This window comes from Ovis aries, chromosome 5 (genome assembly GCF_016772045.2).
Source record: "Ovis aries strain OAR_USU_Benz2616 breed Rambouillet chromosome 5, ARS-UI_Ramb_v3.0, whole genome shotgun sequence".
NCBI classification, from domain to species: domain Eukaryota; kingdom Metazoa; phylum Chordata; class Mammalia; order Artiodactyla; family Bovidae; genus Ovis; species Ovis aries.
Genome location: NC_056058.1, coordinates 59,337,153 through 59,358,777, shown reverse-complemented (window position 1 = coordinate 59,358,777; position 21,625 = coordinate 59,337,153). Strand labels below are relative to the sequence as shown.

The window sequence follows — 21,625 nt, the reverse complement described above, 5'->3', positions numbered from 1 at the left end:
ACACAGCCACCCAGGTGGTCTGGTGGCTTCATGGCTTGGTTCATAATGGCATGTAGAGTCTCAGGCCCCTGGCTTTGATCTGCCAGGGGTTGCATGGAGGGTACTGGGCTGTTTGCCTGAAGCCAGGATGTGGGCCTTCTCTCTGCTCTTAGCCCTCTGAAGGCTTTAGTTTCCCCATAAGTACAGTGGGGAAGCTGGGCGATGTGAACTCCATGATTTCCAAGATTTCAGTTTTAAAAACAAACAAAAAATCATTTTCTCTTCTCATCTTGGGTGCTGGAGGAATATGTAATTATTTGGTTATCAGTCAAAGCCCATGATTTTCAAATGAAACTCCTTGGAGCCCAAAGCTTCTTGGGAGGCACCTCTGGCAGCAGCTGGGGAGGGACTAAACAGTGGGAGACTGAGCAGAGAGGGCTGGGCCTTGGTCACCTACTTCAGCCAGAACAGCTCCATGGACCAGCCATCACAGTGGTTGAGAGAGCCTGGGTGAGCTTATGGCCCATTATTTGAATCTCTTGAGTCTGTCTTTCTTTGTTCAAGCAACGGGTAGAAAGGCTCTCCCACCTCCCAGAGCTGTTTGTGAGGATGTACTGAGATACTGTGTTTTGAGGACTTAGCACAGTCCTGGCGTGTGAGACCCACGCATGAGAGGCTAGTCAATGGTATTATCTTTTCTGCTCTATGTGTTGGATTTTTGGGTAAGATTTCTTCTGAAGTTTGCTCAAAAAAATATTTGGAAACCACAGATCTAAAGCCAGCCTAATTTGCAAAGTTGACACGCATCCGTCCCAGATGCTGTAATGGAATCCAGGATTGAGTTTGGCTTACTTGCTGGGGTTACCCATGAGTCACCCCCTCCCCTTCTGATTTGAAAGGGTGATTGAGGGCTGTGCAGTGTGGGGGGGACAGGCATGGAGCAGCTGGGGCTCAATCTGGCCCTCGTGTGTAGACACTGGGGGCGCTGGGTGCCATGGAAAAAATCCTATCTGGGGGATATGAGGCTGAGGCCCATGTAGGAGGAGGGGGAGGAGGGGCCCAGACAGGGCTGCCGAGGTCTGCTTGGTACTCGGGTATGACTCTGGCAAAGTCTTGGTCAGGGCCTCCCTCAGGCCAGGTCGTGGAATGGAGCTCCAGTCTGGCTCCTCTCCGGTCGTGGCCAGGAGGCAGAGGCTGTCTGAGGGCAAGGACATCCTATAGCATGGCAGGGCTCTGGCTGGCCACTGCAGGACCTTCCAGCGGGCACCGCTGAAGAGCGCGCCTCTGCTCCCTGTAGAGCAGGACAGACCCCGGGTGACTCTTCAGGGTGGCCTGGGTGTGGAACAAGAGACACACAAAGGTTGTTCCTGGCCCGACCCTTTCTCTGCAGCTCAGCCTCCTCCCACTGCTTGGGATGAAGGAGGGGGAACGTCTATCAGGAAGATGAGAGTGACCCAAGGGGCTTGGCCCAGGAGCTGGCTTACAAGATGTTGTTCTGGGAGGTCCATTCATGTTTTTACTTTGACTGAAACCGGACCTCAAGTCAAGAAGCCAGGGTTTTGAGCCTGGGCCCCACTGTTCCCTCCCCTGGGGCTCTGGGTCATCAGTTCTGTCATCTGTGCAAAAGAAGAGCTGTTTTTGGGGAGCTGGTGAGGGTCTCCCACTGGGGCGGGCCTGGTAGAGTCACACCATGATGCTTTCTGGTAACCAACACGTGCTCAGCCAAAGTGGGAAACATACATTCCTCTTCCAGCTCAGTCCCTAGAGACAAACCACTGATTCCACTCAGAGCTTAGTTGAAGAAGCACTGATTGGTTCCAACGCTGGAGGAAAAACTGGCTGGTTCAAGATATGACACAATACAGTACTTTATAGGCTTTTAAGGGCTTTTCAAGGCTAATTTTGACCATCGTCCGTTTCTACTATCCTTGCCAACCTTAGAACCATCTTCTCCATGTGGGTCTAAGAGATGTGACTCTACTTCTGGTGACAGCCCACCTTTGAAATGAAACTAACATGCTGGTTGGTGTGGGGTTATTACTAGTATCATCATCATCTTTGTGATTCAGGAAAACTGAGTCTTTCCATTACCAGGAAGCAATGCCCCCCTGTCCCACCAGCCACTACTAGGCCACTACTTCCACGAAGAGGGGCTGCCGCTCCCACCCCTCAACCCCACTCACTGCCCCTGTTGGTGTCCCATCCGTGCGTCATGACCCCACCCCTCCATGTCCCATCTTGTAACTGTATGTCCGAATCTGACGCAGTCTCTGCTCTGTGTTCCCCCCTCGTGTCCCACCTGGAACCTCCTAGCCCCTATGCCATTCTCCGGTTTCTGCTGACAGCCGAGCTGTGTGGGCCTGTCCCGTCCAACACGCACTGTGCCTGGCCCGGCTCCAGCCAGGAGTAGGAGGAAAGGAGAGGGGAGGAGATGAGAGGGGAGGGGAGGAAGGACTGGCTGCCGGGTGCGGAAGTCACACCACCCAGGCCAGGTGGGGCAGAAGCAGGGGCTGTGAGCACCAACACTGGGAAAGCCCAGTGAGCCACCCTGGCCACCTCTGCAGAGGCCCTGGGTGGAGAGGAAAGGATCTCAGGCTCCTGGATCTTGGAGTCAGAAAGCCCAGAATTAGACCCGAGGACCCTCAGAGAATACCCAGGGCCTTCCCTGGCAAAGGCCTACCCAGAGGGCATCTCAAGTCTCCTTGCTGATCCCCACACAGAGCAGCTCAGGGAGCAGCCTCCTGGCCTCTCAGATGTAAGTGCTTCCAGGATGAGCCATAAGGAGCCATCAGGCTGTGGGTACCTGAAGACCTAGACAGGGCAGAGGGCCTGCATCGGGGATTCCAGCCTCTTCATTGCTAGTTGCTATCTGAGCCACCTTGAGCCCCAGTTTCCCTCCTGTGCGATGCGTGTCAGTCTTGACCTGCAAACTCCTATGAGTGTGAGTCTTTAAGACTCCAAGCTTAGAACTGAAAGAGGGAGAAGATAAGTTACATGTTCCTCTTTCCTTCCCTTGATTCCCACAGGTCACATGACAAATCCCTGCAAAGTTAGAATAGGCTGAAGGGAGGACCCTCAGGATTTTTGAGGTCACTTAGGGGACTGGTTCCCACCCCTGTCTCTGCTTTGAAATCACCTGGGAACACCATTTAAAATAAATATGCCCAGGCTCTGATGCAGACCTAGTTATCAAACTCCTGAGAGGGGGCCTGGTTATGTGTATTTTGGACAAGCTTCCTGAGTGTGACACTCAACCAAATCAGGAGTGGGGTCCTTTCAGCAGAGACACAGGGGGAGCCTAGGAGGAGACATTGAGCCTCATCTCCAGACCTGAGCTGAGACAAAAGGTCTCCAGACGTTTTGTCCCTCAAGAGCTTTGGATTCTGGAGGCCTTAGGCAACTAGTATCTGAGACCCAGGATTTGTTTCCACATCCCAGTTTGGCATAAGGGGAGCCCTGGTCCAGAAGAGGCTTGGCCTGGAGCTTGGTGGTTGGGTTGTTGAGACCCAGGCAGCTGTGCATAACGCTCCAGAACTCTCGGCTGGAGAGGACTGTCCCTGCCGGGTCAGCTGCTGCTGGTGGCCCTGACCTTGTCCCGACACTGTGGCTGGCAAGGGACCACAGAGAATGACCCCGAGGCCCATCCTCCTTCCAACCCTCCCCTGTTGTTCGTTCCTCTGCTCCCTGCCGTTTTCACGCTGTGTCTTTTCCTGTCCCATCTCTTCTCCTTGTTTTTCCAGAAAAGAAAGTCCAGTTCCAGCGTTCAGTTAATGGTGAGTGTCTGCCGTCTCCCAAACGCCGGTAAATCCTGGGCCTCGAACCCTCGCTCCTGCCTCCCTCCTGCAGGCTGCAATGGGAACCTGGGGCGGGGAGAGGGGGCTCAGGGCGTGCTTGGTACGTGTGCCTCGTGTGACAATATGTGTGTTGTGTGTGCGTGTTGTTGGTGTGTTTCTGTTGACACCTCCAACTCCATGGCCCAGGCCAGCAGCCTGACAGCAGACCTGGGAACTCCCTTGGAAGCAAAGGTTGATTTGAACCCCATCCCACATCCAGCCGTGGCTTCTCGCTTCTCCCCACCCTGGCTCTGGAACTCAGCTCAGGGCTTGGTTTGTGCCAGTTGTGGCCGCTGGGAGGCTTGGTTTGGCCAAAGCTGTGGAGGCCCTTGTTGAGCTTCTGCGAGGCAACCCAGGGCCTGCCGGTGGCAGAGGAGCCACCAGCCCCTGCCTCTGTCTAGGGGTTCCTGTGGTGGCATGGCCCACATCCCTCTTCTTCTGACTCCATTGCTGTCTCCCTCAGTTGTGTGGTTTTTCTCCCCCTGAAAAGCCCAGGCTCTCTCACACTGGGCCTCCCCGTCTCTCTCTTCCTCCCCTGCCAGTGTGTGTACTCCTTCCCCATCCTGTGGCCACTGTGTGCCTCTCTGCCCTCCACACCCCCTCTCTGCTCCCTCCAGCAGACAGGGCTCAGGACAGCCGCCCCCCCAACCGCCCCACCCAGCCCTCCCAGAAAGGCCAGGGCTCTCCGTGCATCCACCCCTTCCTTCTCACCCCGCTCCCGCCACCAGCCGCCTGCTGAGTTGGGCCCGTCCCCTCCTTAGGCTTGGAAGGCTGATGGGATTTTTCAGTGCAGCACCTGGACGGCAGAGCCGATGAGGCTTACGGAAACGGGGCCGCAGCATCAGGCAGCTGGGGCAGCTCCCCGCTGACCCCACCTCTTTCTGCTCAGAAAGTGTGCCTCACCACCTCCCGTATTCTTTTTGGCAGGAATCTTCAGAGAGCACCAATACCACCATTGAGGATGAAGACACCAAAGGTAGGAGGGGCCTTGCCTTCAGCATCAGGGCTCCCAGGCCTCCTGGTGGGACCCCTTCACTGACAGTCTCCTGCCTGGAGGGGCCCCTAGGCCAACTTTGTCTCCTGTTTCTCTACAGAAAGCCTTAGTTTGCTCCCTATAGGCTGGGTACATTGTGGGGCAGCATTTCCCTGTATGGTGTGCCTGGCCCACTAGTGGTACCTGGATGGACTTTTCTTATGGCATGTTGACTTTACATGTTGACTTCAATACATGTTGACTTTAACATGTATTAAATTAATTCAATGTGAAAAAATTAACATAGTCAAGTCATAAATTTAGTATATATTTTCCTTTGGAAGTGTTTTAGAAATTTAAAAAAAAGAGTTGATTTTTAAAATTCAAAGTAAAGAAAGGGAAAGCAGAAATGTAGAAAGTTCAACAAACTGGAATATGGGAAACACTGCCTAGGACCAGCCCAAGGACTCCGATGGTGGTCCAGCGGTTAGCACTCTGCGCTTCCAATGCAGGGGGCACAGGTTCGATCTCTGGTTGGGGAAGTTCTGCATACCCCTTGGCATGGCCAGAAAAAAAAAAAAGATCAACCTAAAATGCAGGGGCTACTGTAGCCAGTGACTAATAGTGTTCACCCTACTCAGATGGAAGGGGGAGCAAGACCCCAGATAAGTGGGATTTGATAGTAAGAGAGGAAATAATAGGATGGCAACAGGAATAAGAATGGCTGTCTTTTATGGGGCACTTGCTGTGGGCGAGACATGTTTCAACTGCTTGATATTCACCTGAGCTTTACAACAAGCCTAGGAAGAAGGTACTGTGATTAACCCCATTCAACAGCCCAGAACCTGAGGGGCTGAGTAAATTTGCCCAAAGTCCCAGAGCTCATAAATGGTACAGTTAGGATATGAACCCAGGCAGTGCACCTCAGGGCCTGCCCTGTAACCTTGGCTGGGGAGGCCTTGCCCGGTGGCAAGTGTGCTTGGAGCTTAGAGGAGGGAGGGTGGGGTGCTGACATCTGCACCAAGTCCTTGGATGAGTCAGTGATGTCCTGCTGTTCTGCCTGTACCCGGCCCTCCTTATTGCCCCAAGATAGGGAGACCCAGCAAGGCTGGGGGTTCTCACACTCGGGCATGTATCTGAGATGCCTGGGCAGTCTCTGAGACCTAGAAAAACAGCACCAACCTGGAGAGATCACAGTGGCACCAGTCGAGATATTTTCAGGAGTTTAGACGACTTGCTTCTAAAAGAATACAGTCATGAGGAAAAGAGCATTTTCTTATGTAATACATATTCTGCACCATTGCCATTCAGGCTGATTTAAGGCAGTTTTAACACAACAAACCCTGTGAGGCTGCCTCCTAACTCCACCAGGATGTTTGGAAGACTAGGCCCACCCTGTGTGTATTCCTCTCTGGGCATTCCCAGCTGGGAGTGGGGTGGGGTGGGGGGTGGTCACTGCACAACCATTGCCTGGTGCCAGAGCAAATCAAGTTTCTACCATGGCATTCGGGACAGCCTTCAAAATGCATTATCTTGAAAAATTCTTTGGGATCAGGCCAGCATTCTCAGCCCCTCAAGTATGATTTATAACCATATTCCTGGCCCTTCTCTTGTGGATTCTGATTCCATAGGTTTGTAGTGGGGCAATAGAGGGTGTTTCTGAGACATTTGCTGTATTTGAGGCTCCCTGTCCCAGTGGTAAGAGGTAGGTGCTGGGTGTTTTGAGGAGCTGGTGGTGGCCTCATAATCCTGGTCTCAGAGCAGACACGGTCTGTGGAGGCAAACAGGCCCTGTGATTGTTCACGGGAGTCTATTTGCTGGGTGACTTTAGGCAACTTACTGAACCTTTCTGAGCCTCTGTTTCCTTAATGATAAAGAGATGACGATAATAGCACCAGGCTCAGAGGACTGCTGTGCAGATGAAACAAGAGGCTGTGTCTAAAGTGCTTACACGGTGCTTGAAATATGGTCACTGTTTAATAAATCTTAATTTCTTTTCTTTCAAACTGGAGCTTATGGTTGAATGACTGGAAGCCATACGGCATTTTCCTGGAGCGTCAGTTTTACTCAAAGATTATTTTAAGATAAATGTTTATATGTTAAACAGACAGAGAGATGTTTGAAACAGAATGTAAAGTTTGTATGCACTATTAACATAATGTGCAATGTGCAGACCTGTTAAAGACATTTTCCACCTGGAGTAATGGCTCTGGGTTGTATCCCCAAGGCCTGACATTTACAATCATTATCCTCTGCTTTAGAGATATCAGGATGGGAACATTTGTGAAGTCTTGAATTTTAGTTCATTTATGTCCCTTTTAAAGAGAGGAGGAATGAGTTGCCCTGGTGGTCCAGTGGTTGAGACTCCGCACTTCCATTGCAGGGGGCATAGATCTGATCTCTGGTCGGGGAACTAAGATCTCACATGCCTATTGCACGGCCAAAAATAAATAAATAAAATAAAAAGAGGGAGGCTGAAGCCCAGAGAAGAGAAAGGGCATGTCAGTGTTATTAATGTAGGACTTGGAGCCCATTTCCTGCCTCAGTTTCCATACATGTAAAGGGCCATGTCTGCTGGAAAAGATGCTGGCCCAACCAGGAGCTTCTCCTGCTGTTTGGCAGGAGAGAGGAGCCCTGTGCCTCCCCCAGGTTCTTCAGGCCTCAGAAAAAATTTCCAGAGAACCATTTTCTGGTGTTAATTTGTTAAGTCTTCTTACTAAGTGAGAATAGCAGCTGGTAGGGTGGATTCTGACCTAACATTAAAGTTAATTAGAAATGTCATCCTCCAGGGAACATTTCCCCCTGAGCAAAGAAGGGGACATGAATATTTCAGAGCCCCTCAGGCTAATACACAGGCCTCTCACCCTCTGAGCTGCACAGGACTTTGCTAGGCTTCCTCCCCACCGCCCTCCTTCTCCTGGTCAGCTTCTTAAAAACTTTTCCAAAGAGCTGCCTCCGAATCTGGGCAGAGACATTCTGGGAAATTTCAGCCAGGAATGCTGATCTCATCTCAGCCGCCATGTGCTGTGTGACCTTGAGAGAGTGTCTTAACCTCTCTGGGGCTTCAGCTTTCCCAGCTATGAGGGAACACTCTTCGTTGTCTGGGTGAATGCCTAGAAGATTAAAAATGCCAGAGTTGCTACTGAGCAGCTGCTGGAGGAATCTTTCATAGAGCAGTGGATCTGCTGAGGACATGAGAGGGGCTCAGAGCAAGAGTGAATTTCTCCAGATCTAAGGAGCATCGGAGTCCCAGATCTTTGGTCTCAGAGAGTGAAGCGAGGGAGATTCCCGCCTGCCAGGCTTTAACCATTGGCAAACTTGGTGTCCTACGTGGCTGAAGGCCAAGTTAGGCATTGTCTCAGGCTGCATTAATAGAGGTATAGTGTCCAGAATTGGGGAGGGGATACAGAGTGCTACCCTAGGCCTGAAATTCTGCAATATTCAAGCTACGTCAAGGACTGTGTGCTCACACTCACAGAAGCATCTAATAGCCTAAGTACCCCAGAAGAGTAGATAGACAGCTTGAGTGAGATCCTGCAAACCACATGCTGGAGGCTTTCAGCCCTGAGAAGAAAAGGCTGGCAGGTGGAAGGCATAAAGTCTGGGATATCAGGTACACAGTGCAGGGCCCCAGAGACTAAGGAGCTTTTAGGGGAAGATTTTACTGTAAAAGAAGGATATGGGTGCAAATGGAAGATGCTCTCCAGCAGTGTGGTGGCCTCCTAGGCAGGCTGCAAGCCCCAAAGCTTCAACCAAAACTGAAGCATCACATATCAGGCTGCTGGGAAGCGTCCCGGCCTGGCTAGAGGCTGTCCGCAGGGGGAACTTCCAATTCAGAGCTTTCCACTGAGGATAATCACAGCTTTCAGTTATGGAGTGCCGGGCACTGCTCTCAACACTTTTACATAATGCATCATTATTTACATAAATGACTTGATATAAAGGGCTTGGAACAGTAGCTGGTTCTGAGTGAGGACCATATGTGTGTTAGTTATTTTCGTTGATATATTCTTAACTCAACCCTCAGAACCACCCTATGAGGTAAGTACTATTAGTAGCTCCATTACACATACGGGAAACTGAGGCAGGGGGAAATAGCTTGCCCAAGGGCACATGGTTACTGAGTAGTAGAGCTAGGGTCTGGCTCCAGAATCCGTGCCCTTGACCACTTGGCTAGTCTTTCTGACGCTCTGGGGAGAAGCAGCCCACAGGAGACAGAGTGTTAAGCAGAAGCTCATGGAATGTCAAGCGGGAAGGGCATGTAAAGCCGTGCAGACAAAGCAAGGGGGGTGGCTTAGGCCCCAGGGCCTGCCAGGAGCCTGTGAATTTGCCCTGCGGGGTCACTGTGATTCCACGTGGGAGTGGCTGGAATGAGGTGTCTCCTGATAGCAGTGAGTTTCTCTCCATCCTCAGTCTCTAGCTTGACCAGGAAACTGGGTTGTTGGGCTCCAAGGGACAGAGGCCACTAGGCAAATTGGGCAGTTCCAGGGGACAAGGCAAAGACAGCAGCCCCAGACCCTGATTTGGTTTATCTACCCATTCATTCATGCTGGCTGTCTCAGTACCAGGCAAGACAGGGTCACCCAGCAGAGCTCCTGGTCTAAGACACTCATTCCCAGTCCTGGTGATTCTTAGAGGAGCCAGGAGATAAAGACTGCGTCGCTCACTGTGGTGGCTGACACTGGAGATGGTAACTGCCATGATGGTTATGTCTACTGAGCACTCACCACGTGCCAAGAGCTGTGCTGGGCACCAGGCCCTGCCCTGAGGGGCACGTGGTGGGGGGTGCGGGGGAGCGGAGACAGTGAATATGGCTTTGTTGCTGCACAGACACCAGAGCAGACGATTTCACCTGTCGCCTCCAGTGTGGCTGGAGCTCATCTCTGAACGGGGAGTGAGCAGCATAGGAAGCTGTGCTGGGAGGCTTCAAGCTCCGAGGCTTGACTCTGGCACGCTCCCTCGCTCTGCAAGGAATGTCTGTGGAGCCAGGCCTGCTCCAGGGGCCAGTGAACCTTTGCAGTGCTCATATTAAATATTTGAGTTGGGGAAGAGACAGGCCATGGGCCCAAAGTGACAGGGAACATGTTGGAGCTCCCAGGTTCTGGGAAAGGCCCTGCGCTGGAAGCCAGACTGCACACCCGGGATGTTCTGTGTCCTTGAGCGGGCCACACCTCTTACCAGGCTTCTGTTTGCCCAATAGCTGGATAAGGAGGCTGAGTCTGCGGTCGCCAAGGTTCTTGCAGCTTGGGTGCCCTGTGATTCTGTGTCCTATGGGCCTGAGGCGAGCTCCCCGTGTGAGGTGGGCCAGGGTGGCCCCTGCAGTTGGTGAGGAGAGGGGCAGCCGGGTCAAGGGCTCTGACAGGAGCAGCCTCCTTCCCGCGCTCCCGGCCCAGTGCCCGGCAGTATGTCCCCCATCTCACCTGAGGCTGCAGCCAGCTCACTGACCAGGTCTGAGGCCAAGCTTGAGCCTGGGGAAGAAGGGAAGGAGGACCCGGGAAACTGAGTCAGGCTTCTGGCAGGACAGCCCTCCTGGAAGCCGGGACATGTGACTCCAGTTCCTTCATTGCTGAGGCTTGGTCTCTTCATGTATCAAATAGGAGGAAACTGGCCTTGCCTCCCCCCACCCCCAGGGTGTGAGGAGCAGATACAACAGTGCATGTGGGAGGATATAGGAAGCAGGACCTACGGTGTGTACTTACTGTGCGCCAGGCTCTGATCCAAGTGTCTCAGGCATAGCATCTCATCCCGTAGTCATAACAACTCTGGGATGAGGGCATTATCGTCTCCATATGATGGATGGGAAAACAACCTGTGGCCCACGGCTGAGCAGCTGATAACGACCCAGGCTGGGATTCAGATGAAGGCTAGCTGATACTGAAGCCTGGGTTCTTTACACTGCTTGTTCAGCACTGAGTGTATAAGAGGTGATAGCATCCCCATTTTACAGATGGGAAAGCTAGGGCACAGAACGTCACACACCTAATAAGAAAACTGATATCTACTCCTCTACCGGAAAGACAGCAGCTGTTTGTGGTGTTTCAGTGGCAGACAGGGGAGGCCAGGTGTCAGTAACTGGGATTCATTATGCCTGGAAAGTTCTGGAAAGCTCATGCCTGAATCTTGTAGGTATGCAAATGGAATAAAAACTCACCCAGATCCAAGGGATAAATAAGCCCTAAGCCCTTCCTTAGTGCCCCCGGTTTGGACCACAGGGGAACCTCTGGTTTTTGGCTGCTGGTGGTGATCGTCACAGGTAACCTTGCTTGGATTCAGGTGGCAAAACAAGGTGATGGAAAAGGTGTATTTTGGAGTCAAGACTTGGGTTCAAATCAGACCTAGAGCCAGAACCATGCTCGCTGTCTGGAAGCAGAGGCTGCCAACTAAGACACAGGCTCTGCCCTTTGTGGTCGAGGGGACTTTCACACCCTGCCACCTTTCTGAGCCTCAGTTTCTTCTTCCACGAACCGGGAGTGATGACACCCAGGGGCAGCATGAGGACAGGTGAGACAATGTGAGGCCCTCAGGACGGGGCTGGTGTGTGGCGAGGGCTCAGGACCCGGTGGTTGGCGCCACACCTCCGTCACGATCACTATTATCTCTCTGTGTCCCCTCCTGCCTTCCAGTGCGGAAACAAGAGATCATAAAAGTGACAGAGCAGCTGATTGAAGCCATAAGCAATGGAGACTTTGAGTCCTACACGTGAGTCGGCTGGGTGCATCCTGCATGTCCTGCCTGAATCGGGGGCGCTGATGGCTAACGCTGGGGGGTCTTTGTCTGTGACCCTCATTCACTCACACTGCATGTGCCGTGAATCAGGCTGAACTCATTCAGTCTGGTGTGCCTTCTGACTTTATGCTTTCATTAAGTTTTTTGCTCACAGTAATTGTCTATATCTCAGTCCTGCTCCTCTTCCTGCTCCTACCTGTTGTCTAGGAAGAATTCCAACAAAACTCTTTTCCTTCCCCAAGGGAAGAGGGGGTGGCTTCCAATGCAACATGGGCCTCCTCGGGAGATAAGCTGGGAAGGAGGGAAGGGAGGCAGGCCCTTCTTCAGTCTGACCATGTGGGCCTGGGCTACACTGGACTTCCTCTGACCACAGATGGGCAGGAGCAGGCAGGAAACCAAACTTCAGTGAGCAGGCAGGGAGCAAAAGAACCTCAAAAAGCAATTCTGAGCCATCCAGGGATAAGGCAGAGTGCGCAAAAATAGCATGATATGAAACAAATGGTATGACACATTCGCTACACACCTGGGCCAGCCCTTGGAGAAGCGACCAGTGTACAAAGACTGGGCTGGAGCGCCCCCTGGTGGTCATCTTCAGCCTTGCTGGTCTAGGCCGGGAGCGGACCTCACTGAGGCCCCCAGGAGAGCCAGGATTCTGGGCTGAGGCCTCAACGTCTTGGCCAGGGCTGACAAGGCCCGGGGTCTGAAGACCCCACCTATGCTTTTTGGTGGACAAAAGCTGCAAACTAAGGGCAGAATGACCCTTGCCTGTTGGGTGAAGTAGGAATGACCTGGGTGGGCTTTGCTCCTTGGGCAGCCTGATCCTGGTTACTGCTGTATGCCCAGGAGTTGAAGTTTGTTTCTCAAAGGCTGGGCGGGCCAGGTGCATCCTGGTCGTGGGAGGGTTTCAGCAGCAGCGGGTGACAAAGCCCCAGCAATCTGCTGATTATCTCTGGAGAAACAAGGACCTTGGAAGGTGCAGGTGTGAGACGGAGGCTGCATGTACTCGTGAGTGTAACATGCACGTTTGTGACTGCGTGCATAAGGGGTGTGCATGGGTGTGTGTGCATGTGTGCCCCTGAGGGTTGCATAAAAACACGGAAATGCACTGTTGAACAGATTTTGCATCTGGCCCTGGAAAGAATTAAGTCAGTGATGCGAGAGCCTGAGAGTGACTCTGGGGACAAAGCTATAGGGAGGGAGGGAAGGAGAGGTGTCTCCTGTTGACCCAAACCCCCCGAGTCTTCCACCTCTGTGATACCACTTCCTCTGTAGCCTAGGTTTCGACCCCTTGCTATGACCTCTGGGGCCTGTGGTGCTGAGTCTGACTCTGTGTCACCCTGGATAAGCCCCTTCGTCTCACCGAGCCTGTTTCCCTACAATGGAACTGCAGCAGATGGTTTCTGAGTCCCTTCAGAGGTCCAGAGACCACCTGCAGAGGGGTTCCTTGGGGAGAGAGAGGTGGTGCTTAGTCTTCCAGATGGTCAGGGCTCAGAGCCCCACTGTAAAGGACTCTGGATCTGGAAGGATCCTGGGAATCCCACATGATCTGAGAACAACCCCACTGGCCAATCCGTCAGGAGGTTCTGAGTGGAGAAGCGAGTTGTCTGGAGTCACGAAGACAGAGCAGTTAGGGCAGAACAAGGGCAGGGCGCCCTGCACGCACCACAGCTCCGGCTCACATGAGGCTGGGCCCCCCGCCATTATCTTCAGTCCCTCCCCAGGTTGGGATCTTTGTCTGTCCTGGGGCACTTCCTGTCCCTGGCTTCACTGTCATTGCCACAGGGGTCCACGTTGTGTCATAGACGATCTCAGAGACCTAGGGATGGGGGAGACAGTTTTTTCCTTCCTCCATCTGGCTATTAGGGTCTCCCAGAAAGCAGACGTGAGTGGGAGCACTGAGCTAAACACAACACAGCAGAGGGCCTGCTCAGCCACGCCCCGGCTCCTTCCTCCCAGGCGCCGCTTCTTGGACGGCTATTTTCCTCATCTCACAGAAGAGGGAGCTGCGGCTCCCAGAGGACGCTGCTGCCAACAATAGGATGCCTTCATTTAATGCAGCAAAATGCGCCCCTCCAGGGCGACGCCTGCTGTGAACAGAAGCCAATTTAAAGTGAAGGAAAAGGTCCCCCTGCCCAAGGAAGACAGATTAGGAAAGCCCCCTCTGGACGGATCTGCTGCCTGAAGTGGGGGGTGTGATGTAATCTGGAGAGTTTTGTACAGGCTGAGTTATCCCTGCTGGCATCTTGGTATGGCCCTCTTGCTCAGAGATGTTAGGGGGCAGGGGGCATGGTGGTCTCATGACATGTAAGCAGCAGAGCCATGGTTTGGACCCAGGCTTCCCAGTTCCCAGTAGCACCTGCCGGTCAGCAGCGTCCACACTGTCCCTGTCCCAGCCCTGTCCCCTCCGCAGCCTCATTGATCCTATGAGGTGGGTGCTGTCACTTTTGATTTCACAGGCTCACCTTCCTGGGGTCCAGGCCCCTGGAATTAGAGGGGGCACCCGAGAGGCCACCCCAGCCCATCTTTCCTCTGACTTCCTCCCCCCAGGAAAATGTGTGACCCTGGGATGACGGCCTTCGAACCCGAGGCCCTGGGGAACCTGGTCGAGGGCCTGGACTTCCATCGATTCTATTTTGAAAACCGTGAGCAATCCCTTCCCTCTGGGCTGCCTGTTGTCTGCTCTATTCGGTGTCCTGCCAGATGGCACAGCAGGGTGACGGGCAGGGCCCCCGGGGCGGCTCAGGAGCCAGTGAGGAGGAAGGGCCCGTGTGGACAGGGCTTGGTACCGCCTTGGTTCTCTCTCCTAAGCCTGGTCCGTCCAACCGCTGTGGCTGCAGATGGGGACCTTGGATCAGTGTGACAAGCCCTCCCAGCCCTCGCCTGCCCATGACCCTGGGAGAGCCTGGGGAAGAACTTCATTCCCTTTCTACAGATAAGGGAGCCCCCCAGGGGCACACCCCCAAGTTACAGTCACCTAAATGCCTGTGGCCACCCCAGCTGACCAGCTGGTTGCAAACTGGCATGTAGGTTGCTGTCCTGCAGGTGCCCTGATGAGTGGGCATGGAAATGCACTCTCGGGGGAGAAAGGGGGACCAAGCTCACACTGCTGTGCCCTGCCTGTCTGTCTAGGTCTCTGTCCGCATGTCTGTCCTTCCCAGGCCTCTCTTTGCAGGAGAGACCCTGGCAGCTTTGCACCCCGGGGCTGTCAGGGGGCTGAGGCTGGACCTGACCTAGGGCGCTTTCTGCCTGCGTCTGTGTCTCGCCTTGGCCTTGGGTCCGACAAGGATAAACCAATGCACACGCAGGTTAGACTCATGCAGCTTAGGACCCAGAGGGAGGCCCTGAGAAGAGGCATGGCCAAGGTCCCCCAGAGGGGAGGCACTGAGGCAACGCTCTGGGATCCGGTGCTTGTGGGCACCCATTGAAACAGCGCTGGTTCACACAGTGAGCAAGTTGGTCCCTTTCTAACAGTACATCTGGCTCTGCCAAGAGGAAAGGCTCAGTGTAATGTCAGTCTCTCTTAAATACCTACTGACTTTCTAACTCACCTCTTTATCAAAAAGAGAGCGGTCTCAGGCCCAGGTGCCTTGCAGGAAAGAGCATGGAGCTAGGATTATATAATTTGATTTTATTTTCATTGGGCTTAGTTAAAGTGTATTCTGTAAGACTGGTTATTCATTAATGATTGTTTTAGAAAGTTGTCTTTTAAAATAAATGTATCTACATTAATAAAGTGAATCGATTTAAGGAAATATTTTCATAAAGTAAGTATGTGCACATGCTAAGTTGCTTCAGTCATGTCCGACTTTTTGCGACCCCATGGACTGTAGCCCACCAGGCCCCTCTGTTTATGGGATTCTCCAGGCAAGAATACTAGAGTGGGTTGCCATAAAGTAAGTATAGGTAGATGGTAATAACAAAGGTAGTACTTAAGCAACTGAAGTTGGCTCTAGTCCAACTCTTCATTGTACAGAGGGGAAACTGAGGTCCAGAGAGAGGAAGCGACTTGTCCAAAGGACCCAGATTGTTGGTGACAGAACCTGGTCCCGACTGCCTCCAGTGCCTCCTCCCTTCCCTGTGTTATCCCCTCACCTGGGCACCAGAGCTGGGCATTCCTCTCCTGTCTGCACACAGACTAACGGAATCTTGCAGAGTACAAGGGCTTAAGAGCACCCCCAAAAAGCTGTGAAGAAGGAAGTTACATTTTCTTTGACAAATCAAACATTGCTTTTCCAAGGCTAGCAACAGAAGTAGAGTGTGAAGAGAGGTGGCTGGACCCTACAGTCAGTCCCGCCCACCCTGGAGCTCCCTAGCTGATGACCAGGGGCACCTCTCTACTGGTCTGTCCTCTGGGGGGTGCTGGTTCCCCACAATGAACACCACAAGCCCCACAGAGCAGAGATCAGGCTGAGCTGGCTTTTAAGACTCAGGGACACAAAAGGGGGAGGAGACACGGAAAGCTGTGTAAGCCCTTGACCTAAACTCTGGCAGTGAGTCCCATCATAACACTGGCTCCCCGGACTCTGGGCTTGAACACTTGATCACATCAAAGGATCGAAAAGAGCAAGACACAGGGTAACTGCCTGCCCTGGGGCAAGTCTCACCCTCCTGGCTGCTTTTTCCTGCTGGAGGACCTGGCCCTTTCTCCCATGCTATCCATGAGGGTAGATGTTGGGAGCCTAGTTTCCATTCAAGAGATGCCACGTTAGGGTGACCATTGCTTTACAAATGACTCTCAGGACCCCAGCCCTGGCAGACAGCAGTAAGGCCCAGTGCCCTCAACGGTGCTAAATTCTATCCCTTTGGGGATTGTTTTAGATTGTCCTAATTCAGTCCCACATAGAGACTGACTTCTTTAGGTTCTACTGCATTTCTTTCAGAGACTGGCCCAGCTTCGGACAAGTCCAGTTGCTTCTCTGGACCTCAGTTTCCAGATCTGCTAAATGGATGCATTGAACTAAACAGTGTTGAGAGCCTCCAGCCCTGAATGCTGTTGCGGATGCTCACAGAGGCCTCCTTGCATTTTGTGGGAGGGCCAAAGGGTGACCTCTGATCTCTGAGGTCATTCCAAAGCTTATATGCAAAAGCTCTTCACTCTTGCTATACAAGAGCCCAGGATTATAAAAGCCTCTTAGTCTACATATCCAAGACTCGGTGATTTGGGGTCATTTATCTAAAACTTGGGTATAATGTGAGGATCATATTTAGGTGCAGATATTATTGGATGCTTTCTGAAGTTGTGAAAAGAAAAATTTTTTTTTACATTTTTCAGGAAATCAGTGGCTCACAAACCTGGCTGGGCATCAGAATCAAAGGATGGGAGAGGGGAGGGAGCTTTTTTAACATGACAGATTCCTGAACTGGCATCTCCAAAGGCGGGGCTGGGCAATCTATATTTTGCATGAGCTCTCCTGTGGGATTTGGGCACCTTTGGGCTACACTGAGGGAAGCTGTGAGGGTTCCACTGAAGCCCAAGATCCTAGTGACCCCTGTCCAGCCCCTCCCGAGGTGACTGTCTTCCTGTGTTTTGTTTTCTGTCTTGCTGAGAAAAATTGAGAGTTCCTAAAACCAAGCTGGTGATGATGATGATAGTAATAATTGTGGCTCACATATTACACAGAGAGGGCTGGTTTTGTCAGTTCTGTCATGATTATAAGAGCTGTGCCTTTCCCCCTAACTCTGGAAAGCTCCACGACCACATCCCATGGCCACCAGTACCATCCCTACAATGCCAAGATTCTACAGTTTTAATGTTCTTCAAGTTTCCATAATTCTATACGTTGAGAATAGAGGTGGCTAATGAGGTGCCCATAAGGTGTGTCTGACTACACATGTTTCATACAGTCTGCGTGATGTTTTAAATTTGAAAGCCATCATTAAAACTGAGGCATTGACATAGAAATCCAGATTTCTAGATTCTCTTGAAAAATGAGGTGTGGCAACATGAGTCCCACTTACATAGCAAACGCCAAGGAGGCTGCCCACAGGGCGCCTCCTCAGAAGGGACACGGTGCCCTGTTCGCCACTGTCTCCACCACTCCCTACTGGCCCCTCACCCCGAGACACAGGGTCTGTAGCCATCTAGCATCTCATGGCCAGTTCAGCCCCTCGTTTGTGTACTCTCCTGCTCTCTGTAGGGATCTGGGTTGAGACTCTGGTCTAAGCTCACCTGACACTACGTTCACCTGTTATGTCTGAGATACCATGATTCTCAATTCCGTTCCCCTGCGTTTGAAGAATTCACCTTGTCTTGAAGTCCACTGTATCTCCCCTGGGGTCTGATCTAGTCATCTACAAGCTGTGCCCTGACTCCCAGGTAGCTGAGCCCTGTCGCAGAGACCCGCTCCTCTGGAAATGAGGCAGGCAGAGGTGCTCTGCTGAAGCGGTTGCTGAGAAGTGGGGGAGGGAAGGAAGAGAACCGGAGGCCCCCAGGTGCAACTCCTCCGCCCCCTCCCGTCCCCGCCTGCAGTGTGGTCCCGGAACAGCAAGCCTGTGCACACCACCATCCTGAACCCCCACATCCACCTGATGGGTGACGAGTCGGCCTGCATCGCCTACATCCGCATCACGCAGTACCTGGACGCCGGCGGCATCCCCCGCACGGCCCAGTCGGAAGAGACTCGCGTCTGGCACCGCCGGGATGGCAAATGGCAGATCGTCCACTTCCACAGATCCGGGGCGCCTTCCGTCCTGCCGCAGTAAGAGCCCCTCCTTCTGACGATCTAAATGAACGGGGTGGTGTCGATCTGGAGGTGGTACACGCTGGGGAACCTGGCTGCTGGACGGGCCCTGAGCCAGAGGTGGGAAGACCACTGGGAGGAGACCAGGCCTGTGGGTCCCAGGGGGTGGGGGGAAGAGCTGCGGGTGGGACCCACGGGAGGCAACTTGAACTCCATCCAAGGAGGTGGGCATGGTGCCCTGAGAAGCACCCACGTTACCCACTGTGTCAACCGTGTCTTGCAGCTGAAGGACCAGGCTGAAGGCGCTGTACCGCAGAGATCCACTCTTTGTCGTGGAATGTGGCTGCTGGTTCTCCCACTTGGATTTTGCTGGAATTCCCCCAACTGCATCATCCCACCACCGCCACTATCACCATCACCTTTATACCTGTGTCAAGAAAACCTGTCCACTCGCAAAGCCATCACGACTTCAGAGCAAATGGCCACATCTCCCCGTCTCCACCTGTCACTCTTGCTCTCTGTCCCCTGCCAGGGTCAGGCTTCCTTAGGCCCAGGTGCCCTGGGTGCTGGCCCCGAGGACTCCCCTCCCAGCTGTCATTGGCCTGGTCTTGCCTTGGCCAGAGGCCAAGGTCCCAGCTGTGTGTTCACCCAGGGGCTGGGGAGGAGGGGCAGAGCCGGGAGGAAGGTGGCATCCGCCAGAATCCCCTCCCTGATCTCCCCTCTTCTGGGTCCTTGGGGAAGGGCAGAACAGCCAGCCCCCTGCACCAACCTCCCCCGTGGGGGAGGGCAAAAGAGGAGCAAGATGTCAGGAGCCTGCTGCCTCAGACCTCCGTCCTAACTCTTCTCCCATCCTGTCCTGCCCTCTTGTTCTCGACCCTCCTCCCTCAGTGTGGGGGGCTCGATCCTCTCAGGGTGCCCCCACTTCTTCCTTTCTTCCTTCTGCCGATGTTTACTTCCAACACTAGCTGCCCATTCCACCCATCCATCCGGCCTAGAGAATTCCAGCTTCATCATATCCGAAGGGGAGAATCTGATTGCTTTTCGAGGGCAAAAGAAAACAACCATTAGGTATCGCTTCTACTCGGACCGCATGCCTTTTTATAGCCAAACTTCTGTGTGTTTCGTAAGTGGATTTCGCGTTAATGGATATTTATGTAATAACTAGACCTCTCAAATTATTGTGAGAAGGTTTGGGTTGGGAATGGAGGTGGGAAGAGGGCTGAGGGGTAGTTTTTCTTTTCCTGTTCTAGGTCTTTTTTTTTTTTTTTTTTTTTTTTGTCATCTCTGAGATGGACTTTGTCACTTGTGGGTTATTTGGGACTGAGGTGGACTCAGCCTGACAGGGAAGGATCTCTGACATTTCAGTCCCCAGGTTCCCTTGGGGACTGGAGAAGCATCAGATGTTAGTGCTGATAAAGAAATAGCAAATCTGGGCAGAGAGAGTGGGGGAGGTTGTCAGGGTGGCAGTATCTGGACTTTATCTTGCTTGCCTCCCAAACTGAGATCCTTTCTACCATGCTGCCCAGGATTTCATTACATCTGTGCACCACCCTCAGCGCCACCCCCATCCATCTCTGGGGGGTTCACGAGCATGTGTCTTCATGCGGGTCCAAAAAGAACACTGGGAGTTCTCCTCTTCACACCTCCTGCTGCGGCTGTGGTTTGCATCTCTCTTTTCCTTTCTCTTTCCCTCTTCCCTTGGGATTGACTCTGATGTGGAATGCCTTGGCACGTCCACCTGGATCTACTGTCTGCACTGTTTTCTTTGCATGACTTTATATGCAGTAAGTATGTTGAAATAAAAAAAAAAAAAGAAGAAGAAATAACACTCAGCAAAACCAATCTACATGTTTTGGACAAAAAAAGAAATAGAGGTTGTATTCTCAGTGTCCGACTCGGAATTATGTTGCTGCCTCTCTGTGCTTTTGGCCTCTGTGTGGCCGTGTTTTGCCAGCATGAGATACTGTCCCCTCTGGAGGATTTTAGGGGAGGAAGAGCCACATCTCCAAAGATCTGGAGGAATCTCTCTGATCCCTCCAAACCTCTGGGGTATGCTGGGTGTTGAGTGGAGCAGGACTAATGGGATGTGACCCAGTATTTCCTGAGTTTTCCCTGATCATGAGCTGTCTGCTGGGCCCATTCTCTTGCACTCTTGCCCCCGAGACAGGTGAGGCAGGCTGGGCAGGGGGCGCAGGTCAGGAGAGAGGCTACCCAGCCCTCCTGGTCTCCAAACTGGTTGATCACTGGCCTTTCTCCTTGGCAGAGACCCTGCTGCCGAGGCCCAGGGCAGGCACTTGGTCTGTCCCAGGTCCAGAGGGCTTCCCAGTAAGGCCCAGTGATCCCAGTGTCCCAGCAGCAAAACTGTCTGCCTCCCTTGCAAGCTGCCAGCTCCCACAGCCATCCCCAAGCCAAAGGTGACGGATTGCTGCCATTACCAAGGCAAAGTCTGGTCCTTTTTTCAGCCTCAGTTTCTCCCTCTGTTAAAAGGGTTAATATTGCTGCCCAGCCTATGTTACAGGGCTGATGGGGGATCAGACAGAACACTGGGGTGAAGACTGAACCCTGAATACACCCATGAGAATCGACAGGGTGAGTCACTGGCTGGATTCCTGTCCTTTTCTGGGCCTGCCAGTCCCCCTGCTCTCCCCAGCTGCCCCTCAGCCCCATCTTTGTGCCTGTCTTCTGCTTATCAGCGGAGGACTGCGGGGGAAAGAGCCACGTTTGGGGGGTTATTAGGATTTCATTCCCAGCTCTGACCAGACTTGCTGTGTGACCTTGGGAAAGTCCTTTCCCTGCTCACCCCTCGGTTCCCCACCAGAGGGAGCTGAGCTGGAGGACACCAGCATCCTGCCTTTTATCTGCTGACACGCCTCCTGTCCACTGTACCCCTCTCTGGATGCCGGAGAAGTGGAGGCTGGTCCCTGCCCCACATTGAGATGGCTCCACTGCGAAGGCCACGCCTGTGGGTGTGCAGCCAGCTGGTGTGGACCACAGGGCATGGCGTGATCCTGAGACAGCAGGCAGGGAGACTGGCAGACAAAGTGGCCCAGAGCCCAATACCACCAGACAGTCAAACATCCTGTAGATGCAAAAAAATCCAGACCTAAGACAAGTCCTAGGCTCCGGCATGCAAACACACCCACGGGAAAGCATTCTCCTGTGTGTGCGCCCAGCAAGCGCTGATCCTGACCCCTGGGCTCCTGTCTCCCTTCAAGGGGAGACCCTTTAGGGGATGTATTTGCCAGACTCCCCGTGCTGGTATCTTTGTTACTATTTGTTTGGGGGTTTGTTTCAGTTCTTTTTTAAAATATGTGGCTGTGAACTTGAATGACCACTGCTCAAACTTTCTGCTATTGTGGGGTTGGGGGGAAGAAGGGGTGTCTGTTTTATTCTTGGTGTTTTCAGTGCAATAAATAGCTACCAACTTCTGTGCA

General features: G+C 52.8%; 1 protein-coding gene across 2 annotated transcripts in view; it reads left to right on the top strand.

The window, feature by feature from the left end:
- CAMK2A (calcium/calmodulin dependent protein kinase II alpha) overlaps positions 1 to 21,625 on the top strand; it is a 65,500-nt gene extending 43,875 nt beyond the window's left edge. The window contains exons 14-19 of one of the 2 annotated variants that reach the window (XM_004008972.5): positions 3,720 to 3,752; positions 4,740 to 4,788; positions 11,409 to 11,484; positions 14,059 to 14,153; positions 17,981 to 18,209; positions 18,475 to 21,625. In XM_004008972.5, coding sequence (XP_004009021.1) covers positions 3,720 to 3,752; positions 4,740 to 4,788; positions 11,409 to 11,484; positions 14,059 to 14,153; positions 17,981 to 18,209; positions 18,475 to 18,478 — 486 coding nt within the window. In that variant the 3' untranslated portion in view covers positions 18,479 to 21,625. The remainder of the gene's footprint in view (positions 1 to 3,719; positions 3,753 to 4,739; positions 4,789 to 11,408; positions 11,485 to 14,058; positions 14,154 to 17,980; positions 18,210 to 18,474) is intronic. The other variant, XM_004008973.5, reaches the window with a different exon arrangement.